The 16087-nt window shown below is 39.0% G+C and overlaps 1 protein-coding gene across 1 annotated transcript in view; it reads left to right on the forward strand.

The window, feature by feature from the left end:
• Nucleotides 1-16087, forward strand: part of CHM (CHM Rab escort protein) — a 1989252-nt gene that overhangs the window by 238558 nt on the left and 1734607 nt on the right. The window contains exon 4 of the mRNA XM_044057753.1: nucleotides 15853-15974. Coding sequence (XP_043913688.1) covers nucleotides 15853-15974 — 122 coding nt within the window. The remainder of the gene's footprint in view (nucleotides 1-15852; nucleotides 15975-16087) is intronic.

Genomic DNA, 16087 nt, shown 5'->3' on the forward strand with positions numbered 1-16087 from the left:
ACGTAGGTTAGATTGCGCTAGGCTTGTCTTCGGTAAGCGGTGTAATTACAATATGCCGTCGGATCCTCCGACGCCCGCTACCGCTAAGAAGCGCAAAGAAAATTCATTAAGGTCCAAGCAGGATGAGTCGTCCGTTCCGGACGCCGGTTCTTTAGAAACTACGGTGGAATCTGTAGATCCAGCCGAGGTTTCAGCTGAGTCTCAGGGGGAGACGTTAATTTTGCAAGATGTGGCCTCTCAGGAGTCAGGTCAGGCTGAGGGGGCCTCTCAGGTTGCTGTACTCCCTTCTTTGCCTAAGGTGGTTAGGCCTTCTCCTTCTGTCTCTAAGGTACCTTCCAAGGTCAGGCCTGGTTTGCCTTCCACAGGTGTCAGTCCTAGTTCTGCAGGTTCTGTGCCTAAAAAACACATGCTTAAAATGGCAGAAGATTTAATTTCCTTAATCAGGGGTTCTATGCCCCCTCCAGATAAGAGGCCTAGGGTGGAGCCAGAGGTGGAAAGTTTGGAACAGGCTTCAGATTACTCAGAGTCTTCGGCTGAAGACATTCAGGATTTTCCTCCTTATTCTGATTCAGACTCAGAGGATTCCAGTCCTTCTGCTTCTCCTCCAGAGGATTTTTCTTTTTCAGAAACCCTGCATTCTATGAGGGAGCATTTTAAATGGGAAGGTCAGGATTTCTCAGATTCCCGGAAGAGGCTTAGGGAATTTTTGTTTTTACCACAGCATCGGCCCTTGGCTATACCTCCTGTTTTGGATGTTGTTCAGGACGTTTTCTCTGAGGCTTCCCTTAATCCAGACTCTTTGCCTCCTGCGCCAGTTAAACCAGATAGGTATTACAGAGTGCCTGAGGCTCATAAATATCTGTATAAGAGCCCAAGGGCTGACCCAGAAACTATTAGCCAGGGACCTAAGGGTGTCAGGGCTTCTGTTGTAAAGAATCCAGTTCCTATGGATAAAGATTCTAGAGCTTTGGATAGGTGGGGTAAGAAAGTGTATACCTCTTCCACTTTAGCAGTGAGGGCTTTGAATTGCCAGTTTCATATGTTGAAGTACCAGAATTTTCTCCTTACTCAGTTAAAATCTAAGGTGGATGCTTTGGCAGAGGGCATAGAGTGTAAGGAATTACAGGATTTGGTTCATGCCTCTGATCAGGTGGGTAAGCATTCTTTGCAGTGTGGTTTCGATGCTTTACAGGCTTCTTCCAGGGTGGCTGCCACTGGATCAGTTATTCGTAGGCACGCCTGGCTTAAGGATCAGAATTTGTCAGAGCATGTTAAAGCTAGAATTTTGGATGCTCCTTTACAGTCTGAAGTTTTGTTTGGTTCTCCTGTGGAGTCTGTCTTAAAGAAAATGGAAGACAAGGCTAAGTCAATGCAGACTGTTAAAGATTTTTTGCAGGTGCAGCCCCCTAAGTTTAGCAGGAATTGGCCTACTAAGGGATGGGCTTACCCTTCTTCTGATTTACAGTCTAGGGGCAGATCTAGACGTGGTAGGGGCAGAGCTCAGGGTTCTTTCAGGCCTAGAACGTGGAGTTCCCCTGCACAATCTACAGGTGAGGGCAGGGGCCAGTCCTTTCGTAAACAGGCCCAATGACCTGCATCTTCAGCTGCCAGATCCTTCCTGTCTGGCAGCTCCTTTGGGAGGAAAGTTGGCACTCTTCAAGCAAAACTGGCTTTTAGTCACCCAGGACAAATGGGTGTTGGACATTATAGACCGAGGCTACAAGTTTTATTTCCACACATTGCCTCCTTTCAAAGGCATGCCAGACGTTCCTCCTCCACAAAGGGTAGAGGCTCACAAACAAATTTCTTTACTTCTTCAAATGGGGGCTATACAGCAGGTCCCTCTGTCAGAAGTGGGCCTAGGATTTTATTCTCGCCTGTTTCTTGTACCAAAGAAAGGAAACACTTGGAGGCCGATTTTGGATTTATCTATCCTCAACACATACCTGGACATTCCAAAATTCAAAATGTTGACGTTGCAACAACTTCTGCCTCTGTTGGGCAAAGATCATTGGATGGTAACTCTGGATCTCAGAGGCTTATCTTCATGTTCTTATCAGGCCCAGTTGCAGGAGATTCCTGCGTTTTCGGGCTGGGACTTTACATTATCAGTTCTCTGCATTGCCCTTTGGCTTATCTACTGCGCCCAGGGTGTTCACAAAGGTTCTGGCTCCGGTGATAGCCTTCTTAAGGTTAAGAGGAATACAAATTTATCCTTATTTGGACGATTGCCTGATTCTTGCTCAAGACAAGCACAAGCTTCTTCACCATCTACAGTATGTTATGGCAGTGTTAAGGTGCCTAGGGTATTCTGTGAACGAAACAAAGTCCAGTCTAGTACCCTCTCAGGAAATGTGCTTTCTGGGTGTGAGACTGAATACAGCTTCCCAGATGGCCTTGTTGACCCCGGACAAGCAAAGGAACCTTACACTTTACTTCCATCAATTGTCTCTACGGTCCAGGCTGACTGCAAGGACAGTCCTTCAAGACTTGGGGTTCATGGCATCTTGTATTCTGGTGCTTCCCAATGCCAAACTGCATATGAGGAAGCTACAATGGTATCTCAAAAATGTATGGACACAACACTGCCACGATCTGGACACTGTCATTCAAATAATACCTTGCATTCAAAAGGAATTTTTGTGGTGGGCTCAGGAATGTCACCTAAACAAGGGACTCTCTGTGACCCGACCAGAGGCGAGTCAGATCTTAACGACAGATGCCTCGGACAAGGCTTGGGGAGCACACCTCAATGGAAAATGGGTTCAAGACACGTGGCCTGCCAGACTTCAACATTTACATATCAACTTGAAGGAGATGTTAGCAGTCCAATTTGCATTGATGGCTTTCAAGGATTTACTTCACCCGGGACAAGTGTTGATTCAAACAGACAACACAACTGTCATGTGGTACATCAACAAGCAAGGGGGAACCCATTCGTACCCTCTTTGCAGGCAAGCTATGATTTTGTGGGAGATTGCTCTCAGTTTGCACCTCACTCTTCAGGCAAGGTTTCTGCCAGGCGCACAGAACTCCTTAGCAGATGTTTTGAGCAGACAGATAGTGGATCCCCACGAGTGGAAGTTGGATCCTCATGTATTTCGACAGTTGACAGTGATATGGGGGACTCCAGACATAGATCTGTTCGTTTCTCCACTAAATTTCCAGTTGCCAAAGTTTTGCACAAAGATGTTTCATCCCACAGCTTGGAAAGTGGATGCTCTATCATTCATTTGGGGCAATCTTCACGTCTATGCCTTTCCTCCTCTGCCTCTCCTTCCCAAGGTACTCTTGAAGGTCAGACAAGACAAGCCCTCCATGATTCTAATAGCTCCAGATTGGCCTCGACAGCACTGGTACCCTCTGCTGAGGAGTTTAGTACGGGAGCCTCCTTGGCCTTTGCCTTCAATTCCACACCTTTTGTCTCAGGCGGGCAATCATTTCCTCAATGTCAGGATTCAATTCCTGCATCTAACAGCCTGGCATATTCTGTTCTAGAACCTGGAGGGTCGTAGCTTCCTCAGCAAGTTTTGAATGTTATTTTGGAGGCCAGAAGGCCTAGTACAAGGAAAGTTTATGCTGATAAATGGAGGAGATTTTTTATTTGGAGCAAAGCGAAAAGCTTTGATGTTTCCAGGCCTGATTTGAGTGTTTCTCTTCAATATCTTACAGAATTATTAGACAAGGGTTTGTCTTTCTCCTCTGTAAAAGTTCATGCTGCAGCCATTTCTGCTCACTATGACTGTGACCCACCATTATTCTCTCATCCTTTGTTTAAGCAATTCCTTAGAGGGGCAAAGAACATAAGACCCCAGCGTAGAGCTCCTACTCCTTCCTGGGATCTCAATTTTGTGTTGGAAAAACTTACTTTACCTTCTTTTGAACCTGCAGCTACGTCTGAGTTAAAGGTTTTGTCTTGGAAGACTGCTTTTTTGTTGGCCATTACGTCTGCTAGAAGGGTATCTGAATTACAGGCTCTAATGGCAGTTGAACCCTTCCTAATTTTTCATAAGGATAGGGTATCTCTGCGTACCAACCCTACTTTTATGCCTAAAGTGGTTTCAAATGTGGCCTTGAACCAATCTATTCATTTGCCTACTTTTTATGCAGATCCCCAAAATAAAGGGGAGAAAATTTTGCACACTTTGGATATTCACAGGCAGTTGCGTTATTATTTGAGCAAGACTAAAGGGTTCAGACAGTCTCAACAGTTGTTTGTTTCTTTTGCTTTGGGCTCTCAGGGGAAACCTGTTTCAAAACAAACTATTTCTAAGTGGATTGGCCATTGTATTGCTTTTTGTTATTTTCATCATGGTAAGGAGATTCCGGCTGGAATCAGACCTCATTCCACTAGGGCTACTGCCACTTCTACTGCTTTTTTAAGGGGGGTAGCTACTAAAGATATTTTGGAAGCAGCTACTTGGAGTTCAGTGCACACTTTTTCTAAACATTACCATCTTCCTCTTTATTCCAAATCTAGGGCTGGATTTGCCACTGCAGTCTTACAGGGCATTTTGGCAGCTCCCAATGCTTTATGATTTTGCCAACCTTCCTTTACCTTTGCTTTGGGATTCTACCCACAGGTTATGACTGCAGCAATGTGAGATGAAGAACATAGTACAGTTTTGTACCTACCATAAATGTAGATGTTCGAAGATCCACATTGCTGCAGTCCAATTTACCCTCCCTCCTTCCCCTCTGTAGTTTGGAGTGGTTGTATGGTTTGGGTTGTGGTTGTTATTTGTACATGGCTTTTGGAGGTTTTTCTATTTTTGGCTGTGGCCTTTCTTTTTAGGGCCTTCTGACATCTGGGGCAAGAAAAGACTGAGGATATGACGTCGGTCATGCGCTTTAATACCATGACGCACTGACGTCAGATCTGAGCGCCCATGACCGACGCCAGCCTAATACTTTGGTATTCGGGCCGACCGAGGACAGCGGACTACCCCACAGGTTATGACTGCAGCAATGTGGATCTTCGAACATCTACATTTATGGTGGGTACAAAACTGTACTTTGGCATGAAAGCTTTGAAAGGCTTTGCTCCCAAACGTGTCTCCTTAGCAGAGCTCTTGCTGAGTAATGGTTTAGGTATGTGGAAGGTGTTCTGTTTTAAAGCTGGATGGCCGTTTCCTTGGAGGATATAACCCATATAGCTTAGGCTACTACAGCAGTGATCATGTGAACATCTACTGTTATGGTAAGTGTACTTACACAATTGTATTTTATATGTTATCTAAATCTTAATACTATTGTGTATTATATTGTGTTGTGTATGTATGTTTTTTGTCTTGCACTAAAATGTTTTAAGTTCTGTTTGATATGGAGCTTTTCTTCCTGGGCCTTCTCTGAAATGTGGGACATTTTTGGCCCAGTTGGAGTTTCCCAGTAAACAAGTGTCAAACTACCAAGCCTCCATGGCCAGATTCCTCTTATCTTTTGATAATGTGAACAAAGTCATTTCTGATATTACTGACTGACAAATTAGTGCATTAGTCTGTGCTCTGTTCCTTTCCCCAAGTAGCAATACATTCAATGAAATTTGGCTATGATGCTTGTGACTTCTGTTTTAGGGCATCCACTATTGATTCTGTTTTAAGAAAGTATTCTTTGCTTCACTTACAGTCCTTGCCAGAAGGAAGGCTATTTCCCCAAACCAACACCATCTACATTTGTCAGTCTTAAGAGAGATTTTTTTCAGGAAAGAGACAATAGAATCTGTTCTACATTACCAATAAGGAGATGGATTTTATTTCAGTTTATTACTCCTGCAAAGAAAGAAGGGAACATGGAGAACCATTTTGAGCTTACCCACCCCTAAACGCTTTCATAAGAAACCCAAAATTCAAGATGTTCTGTTGAAATATTTTCTGTGATCTTTCCACAAGCTTATCTTCACATTCCTATACATCCAAGTCGCAAAAAATATTTTATGATTTTTTGCTTTGGGATTTAAATTTACATTTTTTTTGCTTTGCCTTTTGATCTCTCAACTGCTGTAGGAGTATTCTCAAAATGTCTGACCCCTTCAGTAGCACTCAGCAGACTCCAAGGTATCCACATATACCTTTATTTAAATAACCTTCTGATCCAAGCCCCTTCAAGAAAAAAAAAAGCCTTGTAGGACTTGCAGTCACAATGGACCTGCTTCTTTCCATAGGTTTTACTCTAAACCTGAAAAATCAAACCCTACAACCTTGTCAGAACCAAGGATGTTGACTGGATACTTACTTGATTATGGCCTTTCTACCTCAGTAAAAAATCCACTTCTGACTTTTCTTCCAGTTTCAACTAACATTAGAAATGACCTTTGCAAATGAGATTCTGAGAGCCGTTCGGTTCATGGCTTCAATAATACTTAAGATTCCATTTGCCAGGCTCCACATGAGGATGATTAAATGGTACCTCAAGTCAATTTAGGCACTGTGCTATGAACCTCTGAACTTCCCAATTCCTCTCTTGCTATTTGTGAAGAAAGAGCTCTATTTTTGCTCAGCCTGATGAGTCAACCCTGAAGGTCTTATTTTGTTCCTGCTGTCTATCAAAAAGTCTCCACATATGCTTAGACCTAGCTTAGGGAGCCATTTCAATGGACAAGAAAGTCCAAAGAGTATAGTCAACGTAGGAGGCTCAAACACACACAAAATGAAAGCCCTGATTTTTGCCATGCAAACCTTCTACTACCTGTGGTCTACAGGAGTCTTTCTAGTCCTGACAGGCAGTACCACAGTCGTGTAGTACATCAGCACACAAAGAAGAACAAAGTCCAACTATATCTGGAGATTGGCCATGATGGCTTGGGATATCGCTACTCACCACAGTCCTGCTTTATGCAACCTACAATCCCATTAGAGATGAACTTGATGGCAGATTATCTAAGCATATTTAAGGCAGACCACAAGAATGGATGCCTACCACAGATGTCTTGCTCCAAATTAGCCATCAGTAGATAAGTTCAGAGGCAGTTCTTTTTGCCTCACTCTGAACATGAAGCTCAGACTATTCTGCTGGAGTCTTATGAAGGAAAGTTTGGAAAATGGGTGCCTTTTCAGTCTTGAGAAAACAAATATTCCTGTATGGTTTCTGTTCCTTTCCCCTCATTCCAAAGGTCCTTCTGAAGATCAAGAAAAACCCATAAATGCTGCTGATTCCATATTGGCCCAGACAATATTGCTTTAAATTTTTTATCTAGCCAAGGGTGGTCACCACAAGCTGCCCCCACAAGGTGGACCTCCTCACTTAGTAAAAGGACTCAAACATTCATCCAAATCCACAAAGCCCCAGTTTGACAGCTTGGATGATAACCTTTATATTCCATTCATAATCTCCTTACTGAGGATGTGCTGCAGGTTTTTAGGGGACAAGAAAATCTGCTACACGAAAATTTTATATTTTCAAATGTAAAATATTTTCTGTTTAGTGCCAGAAGAGAAGACAGGACCCTTCTCAGCTTTGTAATCCCATTATCCTCAAATATTTGTGGAGTTTCTTAGCACAGGGCTGGCATACACTTCTATTAGCCCCCCCCCCCAATTCATGTTATGAGGTCAAGCAATTCCTGAAAGGCATCCTTCACCTCGGCCTCAGGGAAAATCCATTTCTCCTCCTTGGGAACTGAACTATGGTTTGGAAAAGTTAACATGTTCTCCTTTTAAAATGAGCCTCTTCTGCTTCTTTGAAATTGTGTACATGGAAGCTGCTCATGTTTGTGGCATTGACATTTGGTAAAAGACTCCGCGCTACAGGAGTCTTCCACAACTTTCCTGTTTGTACATAGACAGGGTTATACGTAGGAATAACCCTTCTTTTGTTCCTAAGGTAGTAAACTATCTTTAGACTAGTCTTTTTTTAATATTTTCCTAACCCTCAAACTAGGAGAGAAATACGTTTTCTTTTACTTGATATTTACAGATAACTAAGATTTTATCTAAGAAAAACTAAGCTCATCAGAAAATCTGACCAATCCAAACAGGAACAAAAGAGACCATGAAGTCCAAGGTAAAGCAAATGCAGGCAGGAAGTAGTAAATCCACACAGTTTATTTAGAGGAATAAGCGCTTTCATCCCAAACAGTTAATTTATCAGGAACTTCATCAGAAATAGTATAGATTCATCCTACACCAAATTTGTGTAAGTAAAAGATGACATCATATCCTGTCTTGGAGCCCAAACGTATAAACGCACCCCCTAATATAAATATATGAATATGTATATAAATACTATATTAGTAGCAGGAGTTTAAGAATATATATATATATATATATATATATATATATATATATATATATATATATATATATATATATATATGCAATTATACCCAAAAGGTATAAAAGCAATATAAAATATGAAATAATTAGAACATTTTAAGAAATGCAAACACAATTATTACAAAAATTATCTCTTGAGAGCTTTCAGTTATAAAAGACTAGAGATAGACTTTCATTTAAACCTGGCCAGTATATGGAATTCAGGCGCATTTGTCATATTAATTCCAATTTTTCCAAAAAATAGGGCCATGCACCACCCCTTTCTGATACATATACAACTTCTAAAACGATAAATGTAAACGTGTCCTGGATTTAATGTGACATGGTTTGCTAGTGCATTCACTTTACAACAATCTCTAATATTTCTCAAATGTTCCCCAATCCTGTCTTTTGAGTTTACGTTTCGTCTTCCCCTCATAAAAACACAAACAGTTACAACATAAAGCTCACTAAACTCATTTCTCACTGTTACAACAGCATTTAAGGGGTATCTTCACCTTCATATTACTGATTGTAAATGTGTTTCCTTCAAAGATATAGGGCAATATTTACACCTACCACATTTATACATGTATCCCCCAGTAAACGGAAGGTGCTGATGCTCAGAGGTTTTCTAAATTAGAGCCTCTTCTAAGTACACATGTGGGTCTATCCCCCACAAGCTCTGTAAGATCCCTGTCACCACTTAATAACTTCCAGTTTTTTTGCAAGATGTTATTAATATGAAATGCATCATTTGTAAATGTAGTGGTAAAAATGGAATGGAAGTTCTGTTGTCACATGTGCCGGGGCTATTCAAATCCAATCCACTTATAGCTGTTGGGCACTGTACAGAACCGTCAATGGTTGTAGCTGTAACAGTAGATCTGGTTATATTCTGATTAGAAGTAGGATTTAAGATCGGTAGAACGTACCCATTGCACCTCTTAACCATAACTTTCTCCATCAGCTCAGCTATTAGATTATTAGGGTACCCTCTCTTAGAAAACATGTCCTTCAATTTCAAACATTACCCCATGAAATAGGGGAACAATGATTCTGTGATTACCTATATCTGAAGAATATTTCACAACAAAAAATTAATATGTACGAACAACCACTGGACGTTTGTCTTTCGTTTTTTTCCCGGTAAGGGGTCGCCACAGCGGAACTCCGGTCCGCTAATGATTGGCAGTAGATTTTTATGAAACGCAGAGGTGCCAGCTCGACGCCCAACCTTCAACGAAAGCACACCCATTTACGCATGCATGTCTTTCGAACGCTACCCAACCGCGGTGTGGACATGCAGACTCCGCACAGAAGGCACTCCCAAGCCAAACCGAGAATCGAACGGGAGTACCCCTTGCTGTGAGGTAACAGTGCTACCGCTGTACCACCGTGGAATATGAACAACCCCTGGATATGGTACTTAAAAGTAATTTTATTCTTTTTGAGAAGGAATATTCTCTCCAGACCCAAAGGGTGGCAATGGGTTCATGTGGGGACCTTTATGCTAATACAGTGATGCCCGAATGGGAAAAGTGATTTTTAAAGGATTCACCATTCTTTCGCTTTTGCCGTACATATACCAGTTTCCTTGATGTATTTATTTTGTTGAAGGGACCAAGGGATCAGGTTGAACCATTCTTGCACTATATTAATAACATTACATCATTCTTGAAGTTTACACACACTATTAGTGATATTGAAATTCCATACTTGGACATCTTACAGAAGAAAGGCAATGTAAATTACAAGTTCTTAGCAGAAATTTATAGTAAAAAAACATATTCCAATAGCTTCCTCCACTGTAGTAGTAGTCGCCCCTTTTATCAGGGCAGCCCATATGGTGACCTTGTGGGAGTCATTGAGAATGAATGTTTGAAATTGAAAGACATATTTTCTAAGAGGGTATTTAGAAGAGGCTCTAATTTAAAAAACCTCTTTGAGCATCAGCACCTTCCTTTTACTGGGGAATACATGTATAAAAGTTGTAAATTTTGCCCTTGTATCTTTGAAGGAAACATATTTACAATCAGTAATATGAAGGTGAAGGTACACTGTAAATGCTGTTGTAACCGTGAGAAGTTAGTTAATTGTGCTTTATGTTCTGTTTGTTTTTATGTGGGAAAGACTGAACGTAAACTCACAGGATTAGGGAAAATCTGAAAAATATTAGATTGTGAAGTGAATGCACTAGCAAACCATGTCACATTAAATCCAGGACACGTTTCATTTATTGTTTTAGAAGTTGTATCTGTATCAGAAAGAGGTGGTGCATGGCCCTGTTTTTTGGAAAAAATGGAATTAATATAGCAAATGCGCCTGAATTCCAGGTTTAAATGAAAGTCTATCTCTAGTCTTTTAAAACTGAAAGCTCTCAAGAGATAATTTTTCCTATTTAGTCGTACTTCCTTTTCTAATGTTCCTTGGCAGAGGTGGACTTCGTTTTTTTTCCCCTCTCGATTGCTGTATGAGTCCATTTTCCTCCAATTAATTTTTCTTCACACATTTCACTCTGATGAAATTTGCACTCATACATCCCATGTGTACCAGCACATAGTATCATGCGAACGTCAGACGTATGGGGTGAGAACTTGCCCAAGCATTTGTAGGATGACTGGATGTATGACTTGTTTGGCAGGATACTTCCCAAAAGTGAGCAATACTGCAACAGTGATTTAGTTGTACATATACTTTTATTGTATGTTCTTACACAACTGTACTTTTTTTCCTGTGGCACACTTAAAGCTGATGTTTGTTTGAGCCTGCATATTTTTTGTGTTTGAAACTTGCCAGAACATACTTGCTGCATATCATGTAATTTAAAAAAAAAAAAAAAAAAAAAAAAAGTAATGCCGGAATCACTACTGGCTGAAATTTGAAACGGTTTATTTTAGTGAACTGTCAAAAATAAAAGTATTTCTTGCATAAATGCATTCTTCCATTTGCTAGGTGTAACACACTTTATATGTGTCTTTGAATAATTTTAATGAAACATGCACCAAGAGGTTTTGCAACCCCATAAACATGAATATTTTTAAAAAGTTGGCTTGAATTTGTAGTAACTAACATTCGTATTCTAAATCTTGCATTCATATTTTATAGTAATGCAAGGGTTCAACATAAAATATCTTATAAAATCATTGCCTACTGTCAGAAGTTTGGCTTATTGTAAGGACATTTACTTAGTACTGGTTTGTAAATGCTGCTGATATATATTTTTTGTGATTTGCTGGCAACATATGGTAATTAAACAGTTATGTTAATAAAGTAGGTGGTTATTCTGGGCATCTTAAATTATCCTCCCTGATTTTATAGCTGAAGCAAATACACCTTTGTTAAACAAAAGCTATAATTCAGTGGAATATCATTCAGTGTGCATGATAAAGCTAATACAAACATAAATAACATCTGGCTGTCAGTTAGCCGTTTTTCTCTTGTCTTATTTCCTTGATTTTTTTTTCTTTTCTACAGTAGTAGCTGCATGTGTCCCTTACTATTCTGACTTCCAGTTTTACTAATTTGTCAATATTGTGTGTCTTTATGCCAGAAAAGTAAGCAAAGTAGTTGGGCAATTATTTTAGCTGGGCACTGTGGATGGAAATGTGCTGTATTTTTTTTTTTGTTGAAGGGGAACGTAATATCTGTAATATGTTTGTCCGAACACCTTTCTTAAGTTTCATCAAATTCAGGATTGCATGGAACCAAATACCTGTGATAGTATTCAGTGAAGGAAGGCAGAGAAATTAATTCAGGAAATGTCAGTGTATTGTAGAAAGTCTGTGAGAGAGCTAGGGCAATCACACACACACTTACTCATTTGCTGTCATACATGGTGTACACATCAGTGGGACATTTGGAGGATCTCCATTTTACCTAGGATTGGAAAGAAACTGGAGCGTCAGCAAAAGCTCACACAAACAAGAAGAATATTCAGACGCAACATAGAGAACACACTATCCTGAGACCCGAGTGGAGTGAAGACAGCAGCTTTGTCTATTGTGACACCTTGCTAGCCAAGTTGAACGATGTGCCTGATAACAGGCTACCATATACATTTCAGTGTCCTAACGCATTGAAATACAAAGACATCAGTGAATTAAGTGCTTTGCTGTTCAGCTTTGACATCACATTGGGAAAGTTCTTAGTAGGTATTTTGAGTTCTTCCTGTTAGACACAAATATGTTTATTTTTGAGGATAAGGGTATGATCTTGCATCAAAAAAGTTATGGCATTAGTCAGCACAGAGAAGTTACCAGGTCACAGTGTTTAATTTATAAGCAGCTGCACTTTCAAAGTGGGTGATTTAAAGAATGTAAAGACCATGTGTCCCATATTGTGGAACATCAGCAAAATTGATACAAAATTAAGAAATACTCCAAATTGGAAAACTCTGGTCTAGATGTTTTACCCAGCTTCTAGCTAAAGTTAACATCTTTACACAGTGATTTAGTTTTGAGTAAAGATTTGTTTATATGCATATCCAGAACTCTCACAAACCTGGTTAACAAGAGGACAAACCTACATTTCTTAAGTGAACCTGCAAGCTTTTCTGATAAGTATATCAGCTGGTAAACTAGAATAATTGCCAAGTGCTTTCATTTTTATTTTCATATAGAAGTTCTTCAGACCAAAATATTTCATATTTCAAAATTTTCATTTCAGTACAATTGTTTAAAATCCATTCAGTAATACAACCAGTCAGAACCACCAATAAGTTTAAAGAGCTATCGACATCAAATGTAATGAAAGACATAACGATGACAAGCAATATATATATATATATATATATATATATATATATATATACAAAACATTGTTTAATTAAGAAGCACTTTATATTTGTGCTTTCCTTTAAACCTGAAAAAATGTCTGCTTCTAAGATTTACCAACGTGTTTGTTTACGTTCAAATATACTACAAAGGTCACCTCCTTGACTACATAAATACAAGCACAAGATAATTGTTTTTAATTATTCGCTTTGCTGTTGATGTCATTCAAGGGGGTCCAGTATGTATCAGCCTGCGAGGAGATGATTGACAACCATTGCTATTTTGCTATGGACAGCCTGAACTTTTATCCTTATGCCTTCCCTCTGTTGTCTAGGACTTTTTGTCCCCCAAACCGATAGCCTTTTTTGGGCAATGTCGATCTCCTCAAATTTAACTACATGGTAAATCAAAGTCATGTAAAGATAGGGTTGTTCAATGCTAGAAGTCTTAACAGTTAAGTTGTACTCAGACATTCCTAATTCTTGAAAATAACACATACCTACTTAGTTATTGAAACATGGTCTCAGAAAAGTGAGTGCATCTCCATAGTTGTTTACTTTGATATACAATCCTGCATAAACTATAGGTATGTGTGCTGCTGAGCTGAAAAAAGTGAGTTTGGTGCCTTGCACAATTCATTTACACGAAATTAGAATTTACAGTATAAGAAATAATTAAACCAGGATCAGACTTCAATATTTTTTTCACATCTGGCCTTATCAAAATGTGTGTAAAACAAGTGAAATTTTCATTACATTTTAAAAATCATATACAGAAAAAAATGTGTGTAATTCAAAATGAGTGAAATAAACAAGGGGAAAATAAAATGAGAATTTTTTGCAGCATTATTGGATTTAAAAACAGAAAATGGACACAAAAAGCAGCCATGAAATGCACAGAAAATGTACATTTGAAATTCAAGCCTGTTGTACTCGGAGGTATGCTATTGGTATTATGACAAATAGCACTGTTCTCTCTTAAACAGTTTTGTAGACTCTGCGTTAAAACAATTTCCAATGATCTGTAAAAGAAAAACACTCTTGTTCAAAAAATTCTGTACGTTTTTGAACAGAAGTACAAACATGCTTCTGGTACTGTTTAAGTGAAAAGAGTTAATACACTGAGAATGCATAAAAGGATTGAGATAAATGCAAATCAGACTGTTGTCATGAAGTGCTGAGAAAAAATGAATATGAAAGCGTTAAATTTAAAGAAGACGAGGTGCACAATGTAATATTTTGTCTGAAGATGCTTTTGAAGTATTGGGGTTAGAGAAACTGAAAATGATTATGTGCACACAGCATATTAATTTTACCAAGTAATGCAGTTGGTTCATAAGATACTGGTGTCTGTGTACATAAACATGAGAAGTAGGAGATGCTGTTTCATATAATAGCACCAAAGGAAGTCATGTCTCTCATTTTGGATTATTTGACCTGTGTGAAAGTAAGAATGGTGAAAGAATTTTGCTTTTGAAAGCAACAAGGGAATGCTTCAAGGTACAGTAACAATCATAAAGACATGTAGGATCCTGAGTAGGGCCCTAGCAATAATATCTTTCATGTGAGTGCTGATTTATTTGTAGGCTTAGTTTGCTGGGAGCCTGCCAAATATAATTGAATACTGTTTCTGTCCTACTGATACATGCTGGTAAGAGAAGTGCCAGTAGGCCTCAAGAGTAGGATTTGAAGCAAATGGAAAATGTGGGTGTCATTAAGAACTACTTTTAGCTAGTAGAGTTGAGTGTAGGTTATCCTTAATGCTGAAAAATACATTTTGTTTATAATTTTATTAATGCTGAGATCAGAATGAAGTGATCGAGAGAGCACATTGCCCATTTTCTTTTTACAGAGAAGGAAATGCTTGCAACCATGTCAAATACCAAGTTCTTTTTGTGACTAGTTGCAGACCAGAGTTTCTGGAAGATCAAGCTAGATTAAGAAATCCATGGTTTGTGTATTTAGTTTACAATTAGGAAAGCATGGATTCTCATAGACTTTTTGCTTGCTGCATGAAAGGGATTTGCTCAGATAGAGAGGACATTTCTTAGCATTGATGTAGGAATGTGAATAAGTCCATGAATATATCTGTGATGAATATATTTGGAGGAAACAGACCATAAACCCTTCCAACACATATTCAGAAAGTCTTTGTAGATAACTCATCTGACATTACTACTGAGGTTAATTTGATTTGCAACGTGTGATTCAAAAGTGAAGTACAGACTAGGCAGAGAAGTACACATGCACTGAATAGAGCATGGTTATCTGAGAAGCATGGAGAATTTCTTGAAGTAGAAATTATACCAGCTATTGGTTTTCAGTGACTGTTCCCATTGTAATATCAGGAAGCAAGGTCGGTACCTGGTACCCTGTCCCAACATCATGGGAGCATACTGCACATGCATAAAGAGTCCGCTACCTGAGTATAAACAAGTATATTGGCAGTTAAGCACCTTTTTTGTTAAAATGAAATTTAAAAAAATGCTGATACTGTTAGTGATGTACATATTCACTAAATAGTGTGTTCGACATGTAAGGTAATTAAGTTGCTTGCAGTACTGAATGTTAGAAAACGGAAATCTGTATGATCATAATGCTTCTTTTCAGATGAGGACAAGCTGAGCATGTCATTTTGTTAAAAAAAAAACTTGCAAATACATTTTCAAAGCTATGGAGGTTTATTAGAAATTGTATTTCATTTCCTGTTCATGTCCCTTAATAACTTAAAGAATTACCTGAGCATGATGTTTCCTTTCAGAATTAGTAGGAAAATGCACTTATTCATGAACGTTAATGAGTTGTTCTATGTTCTTGAAATTTTCCTAGCAAGAGTCCAGCAGTGGAGAGGAGACAGGCTGGCAGGACCAATTACAGGAATCGGAAGAAGTTCTATTACTATGTAGCAGGAACAAATCCGTACAAAATATTGAAGTATTGTCTTATGTCAGGTAATAACTTGTAATGTGCTGTCTGTTGATCCTCTTCTAAAAAAATTGAGTGCATAGTAAAAATGTGCAGTTGTATGAGAGAGGGGTTATCGTGGATTTCTTTTCTTTACTTT

This window comes from Protopterus annectens, chromosome 15.part0 (genome assembly GCF_019279795.1).
Source record: "Protopterus annectens isolate FY-2018-M chromosome 15.part0, PAN1.0, whole genome shotgun sequence".
Classification (NCBI taxonomy): Eukaryota; Metazoa; Chordata; order Ceratodontiformes; family Protopteridae; genus Protopterus; species Protopterus annectens.